Below are 5,745 nucleotides of genomic sequence, written 5' to 3' on the forward strand. Positions count from 1 at the left end.
AGATATTGTTAGACTTCATGGTGTACCGGTGTCGATAGTTTCTGACAGGGATACGAGATTTACATCGCGTTTTTGGAAGGGATTCCAGCAGGCTTGGGGTACGAGGCTTAATTTTAGTACAGCTTATCATCCGCAGACCGATGGACAGTTAGAGAGGACGATTCAGACATTGGAGGATATGTTGAGGGCTTGCGCGTTAGAGTGGACAGGTGATTGGGATAAATATCTGTATCTTGTCGAGTTTGCGTACAATAATAGTTGGCACACGAGTATTGGTATGCCACCATTTGAGGCTTTGTATGGTAGGAGGTGTAGGGCACCATCTTGTTGGGATGAGGTTGGTGAGAGAGTCATTGAAGGGCCAGAGTTGGTTAGAATCACAAATGAGAAGGTGGAAAAAGTTAAAGAAAGTTTGAAGGAAGCTCGATCTCGTCAAAAGAGTTACGCGGACCAACATAGGAAGTTTGGTGGATTTGAGCCAGGTGATCATGTGTTCTTAAAGGTGTCACCTTGTAAGGGTGTGAAGCGTTTTGGTATGAAGGGAAAGCTTAGTCCAAGATATGTTGGACCTTTTGATGTTATGGAGAAAGTTGGGGAAGTGTCTTACAGAGTTGCATTGCCGCCACAACTATCTCATGTACATAATGTGTTTCATGTGTCGGTTTTGAGGGGCTATAAATATCATCCATTGCACGTAGTGCAGTATCCATTGCATAAGATTAGAGAGGATCTTTCATGTGAGGAAGAAGCTGAGGCTATCTTAGCTCGAGAGGAGCGAGTTCTAAGGAGGAACACCATTCCGTTTGTGAAAGTTCTGTGGAAACATCATTCGGAGAGAGAGGCTACATGGGAATTAGAAGAATCTATTCGTGAGAAATATCCACATTTATTTGATTCAGGTACGAGTTTTAGTTTCGTTTGATTCTGGGGACGGAATCCTTTTTAAGGGGGTATATATATAATATACGTGAATTTTATATATTTCAAATATAATAAAAATATTAACAATAATTATTATTATTATAGTTAAAACAATAATAAAAATTAATAAAAATATAATTTAGATTCGAATTAGAATTAGAACAAGAATAAGTGATCTAACAGATTGATTAATTAAATTAGAAAAAGGAACGCTATTAAGTATTGAGTTAGTAATTAAAATCTTAAAAGTTGTAGGATACCTACTATGCTATATATTAAAACATTCAGTTATTGTTTGAGTACGCAACAAGGCTAGTAATAGAACCCTAAAGAAGCCGCCGAGAGAGAGCCAGAGTGGGTGAAGAAAAAGCAGGAGAACAGAGTCATTAGTTTAATTCGGCAACACAAGGTTTGATTTTGAGTACTGCACTCTCACCTTCACTACATTACAATTTAAACCTTATCTTCACATCACTTCGAATTAAAATATTATTTTAGTTGAGATTTGCATGCGTACTTGAATTCTTGGTACTATATAATATTATTAATTTGATGTTATAGTGGTATTTGTTGTAATAGGTGTACGTTATTAATTGATGATAATCATAGGTTAACAAATTATATAGTAGTTGAAAATTACATACCATCAATGTTATTGTTTAAATAATATTAGTGATTTAGTGTTCGCTTGATTGTGTTCTTCCTTTATAGAGGCATGTTTATGATTTTCTAATATCAAGATCAAATAGGTTTTAAAATTTTAAAATCGATATATTATGCATAACTAGTATACCATACATTTTATTAATTTATATTATATTTGATTTCATCAACTACACTAATTCGATAATCCAGAGACTATCAAAGAGTGTATTGGCATGTATTATAAATTGTATTTTAGTATAATGTTATTATATATAATATTAATTTATTAGGTGCCTGATTTATCAAGTAATATATATTAAGGTTTATTTGCTAATTTAGTAGTAAAGTAGTAAAGTAAGTTGTAGTTGTACATTTAGTACCAATTTTAATCTAATGTGATCTATTAATTCAAGATTTAAGAAGTCATGTTATGATGGTCTCGTGCATCATTCTTTATATTAATATTTTTAATAATTTTGGTGGCCGCATTTAGAATAGAGAGCAAAGTCAGGATAGTCAGGACATGCATAGTGTTGAATGTTAGTAAACTTTGTTATATATTCGCACTAGTGCAAGGCTTATTAAGCCTAATGCTCGATTAATAAATCAATTATTAAATAATTTGGATAATGTAAAATGGAACCTATGCTAATAATAAATTATATTTTATTATTTAGATCGGGGTCGGGGTCGGGGAATTTAACGGAGCATTTACGGATTTTATTAGTGTTTTAATTCGCGATATCCAAGGTACGGATTATGTCCCCTTTTTATTCAGCACTCCTCTTCTTAGAAATTTAATATCTCTGCTTTGTTGAATTTCATATTTTATTCGCTCCGTTAAAATTGTTTGGATATTTTGACTTCCAAAAATTATTTTAAAATTTGATTTGAAAATTTTTAAATATCTGTTTATGTAATTTTCAAAATTATTTATGACACCCTCTACTTTGGAAATCTGAATTATTTGTCTCAGGTGATTTTTAAATTCTGCGAGAAATAATATTTTTCATTTGAACCCTTAGTGTGATTTAGGGTATACCAAGTTAACCAGCTGTAGGGGTACTACAGCCATGTCATTGCGGCACCAGTGACATGACACTTCCGTGACAGTGTGATTGGTCACGGCGTATCCTTCTGTTAGCTCTTGGGAGGAGTTTTTGCGCATTTGATATTTGTTTCAGGATACGTGGGTGCACCCAGAGTTTGATTTGTGATTTGATTTATAGTGATGTTGTATATGCCGTACACGTTATCCATTCTGTTGCACGCATTAGGTACCCTATGATGTGTGTATTTGTATCTGTTCTGATCTCGGTATGAAATATCCTAACCCTCGTTGTTTCAGCCTTATTTTTTTTAAAATTGTTGTTTCATTATAATTTGTAGATTATTTATTTCTAATCTCTTTATTCTATAAATTGTATTCCAAATCCGTACTGGGCGTATTCTTTTTCTGGAAGGTGCTCATGCCGTATTTTTTTTCTGGAAGGTGCTTAGGGGGATCTGGGACTATGTGATGGAGAGCAGCCCCTTTTTTATTGATTAGGATTTCGGACTTTATCAGTATTTAGACTTATTTGTTTATTTAGAGAATTCGGAATTTATATTATTGGTTTAGACATTTTGGAAATTTAGTATTATTTTGGAAATTTTAGATTGTTAAATTATTGTTAGAAATATATTAGTGCTCTGTTTGCAGGTTTATGGATTTTAAGTAATATTACCTTTTAAATGTAAGAAGGGGGTGTTGCAGCAGCATAAGATATTGATCCATTCATTTTGGATTAATTTATGTTCATCTTCTCTCTCAAGAGAGTAGTGAAAATGGCAGCAAAGATTTACAGAAAAACTCAAGTTTTTTGTATATCTGTTTAACTTCTCACCGGAGTAACGTTATAATGCCCGATTTAATTCTTGTATATTCTTAGGGGCATTATAATTGTTATCCGGTAATTAAATCCTAGTATTAACAAAAGCTAGATCATTGTATAGGATTTGATTTGTAAATATTTATAGATACTAGGAACTTTGTTGTACTTAGATTGTAACTGGCTAATTTATTTACCGGAGTGTAGCTACACTCCTCGAGGATTTATATACGAATATATATTTCCCCGAATATCTTGTGTTCCTTATTTTTATCGTTCCAAACACTATTCCTCTCAAGAACACGAAATCACTAACCGAGCACTAAATCTATATCCGCTAAAGATTCGAAAGAATTTTTAATTTAGTGATTATCGTATTCGACCCCCCCCCCCTATGATAATTCGGGACCTAACAATCTGCATCAGAGCCGACTGATTGATACAAAAATCAGGATCTTTAAACCAGTGCAGCTCGGTGTGCGGAAACCGTTGGAACTCCAATTGATGATAGACCTTGTTAAATAAATTTATTTTATAAATTTAATTTGAATGAGTTTATTATTTAAACTTAAATAAGTTTATTTTATGAACTTAATTTAAATGAATTTATTTTTTTAATTTGATGTTAATAAATTTATCATTTAAATTTAAGTAAATAAAATTTTTAATTTAAATTTTTTTTGTACTTTTTGGAGTTAATTAGCTGTCATTTTCTTATTTATTGGCTGCCAGAGTCACTTTTCTAGCTCATTCATTTACAAAGGAATGACAACAATTTGTTTGTTGTTGTATTTACTGCGTGCTAATCAGAAAACATAATATAAAAAGGGAATAAACTGGAACATTTTGCTACCACCATTTGGCACCTCGGTTTACATCACCCGGAGTTAGGCCTGTCAATAGAGCGAAAATCCGATCCGAGGCCATTTTAGCGGATATGGATCGACCTATTAAAAATCCGATCCGGGATCCGATCCGATAAGAAATATCTGATTATAAATGGAGCGGATATGGATTTAGGTCGATCTGATCCGTTAATAACCCGATCCGGTTTTATATATATATATATAATAAAAATAAAAATAAAAATATTTTTAATAATTTTAATTTTAAACGTATTATCCTCGAGTCAAGTTCCATTATCTATATTTCGTTCGGTTCGGTCTCAAGCGTACAGTCCACTTCTATAATCTCATTTCTATAATCCTAGTTCTTTTACCTTTTAGAGCCGCATAACCCTAAGTCTCAATTCATATAACACTTTCATTTCGCAACATCAATTTTTTCATAGTTAACATTAAAATATTGTACAACTCGGTACGTTTATTTTAAAAAGCAAATTTTAGTTTGTAATTTAATTTTGAATTTCGTTGTATTTTATTTATATTTTAATATTTTTCAGAATTGTAAATTTTAAATAAATTTTGTAATAAGTTTAGTTAAAAAAATAAATATACATAAATGGAGCGGATATCCGATCCGAAATTCGTGATCCGAACGGATCCAGATATGGATCGGCCTATAAAAAATCCGGAGCCGATCCGATCCGAATCCGAATCCGAAAAACTAAATGAATATGGATATGGATTTAGGTCGATCCGATCCAAACCCGATCCATTGACAGGCCTACCCGGAGTTACACTCGCGGGAATTCTAGCGCAAAAAAAAGGGAAATGGCAGACAGTAAATTCACGCACCTGGCAACAGAGTAAGGTCACGAACGGAATTTGTTTGAGAGTAAGGAGGTCGCCACAGAAGCTTGTTTTATGTAAATATCCAAGGCAACTCTCAAGCACTCCCTGATCGCCACAGCCGAGTTGTGAAGCAGTAGTCTCCATACACAATTGCAGTGTCACGGTGAAACTGTATTAACTCGTCGCCACACACGAACAAAGACGGCGCAAAGACGGTACACAGATATACATAGTCTCCATAGACTACCAGTTGTGTTTAAATATCCTGATCGCCATAGGAAAATAATTTATCCAAGAGCTGAGTCGCCATAGATCACTTAACAAATTTCTGATTAATTTATTTTTTCATAAAATTTAAAATTCTTAAAATACATTTTTCTTAGATAATAACTTACGCTTTATTTAATTTTTAAGAAAAATCAAAATTCTTGAAAATTAGATTTTACGTAAATATTTATTTTTGATTAATTAATTTTCTAAGAAAATTAAAAATATTGGAAATTTAAATTTCTCTTAAATATTAAATTAAGGGTACTCAAAGTATTGGTAGAATCAGCATTCCTCCGGGCTTTTAAAGTGGATTTTAATCTTTCGAAGAAAATGAAGACCATGTG

General features: G+C 32.7%; 1 protein-coding gene across 1 annotated transcript; it reads left to right on the plus strand.

The window, feature by feature from the left end:
• Window positions 1-580: 580 nt before the first annotated feature.
• LOC141718916 (uncharacterized) lies at window positions 581-922 on the plus strand. The gene has a single exon (XM_074521288.1). The coding sequence runs from the start codon at window positions 581-583 to the stop codon at window positions 920-922; it is 342 nt and encodes a 113-aa protein (XP_074377389.1).
• Window positions 923-5,745: the final 4,823 nt, after the last annotated feature.

This window comes from Apium graveolens, chromosome 4, assembly GCF_009905375.1.
Source record: "Apium graveolens cultivar Ventura chromosome 4, ASM990537v1, whole genome shotgun sequence".
Classification (NCBI taxonomy): Eukaryota; Viridiplantae; Streptophyta; class Magnoliopsida; order Apiales; family Apiaceae; genus Apium; species Apium graveolens.

Coding starts and splice junctions, on each gene's coding strand:
- LOC141718916 (XM_074521288.1), top strand. CDS start 581: ATGGAGAAAGTTGGGGAAGTGTCTTACAGAGTTGCATTGCCGCCACAA.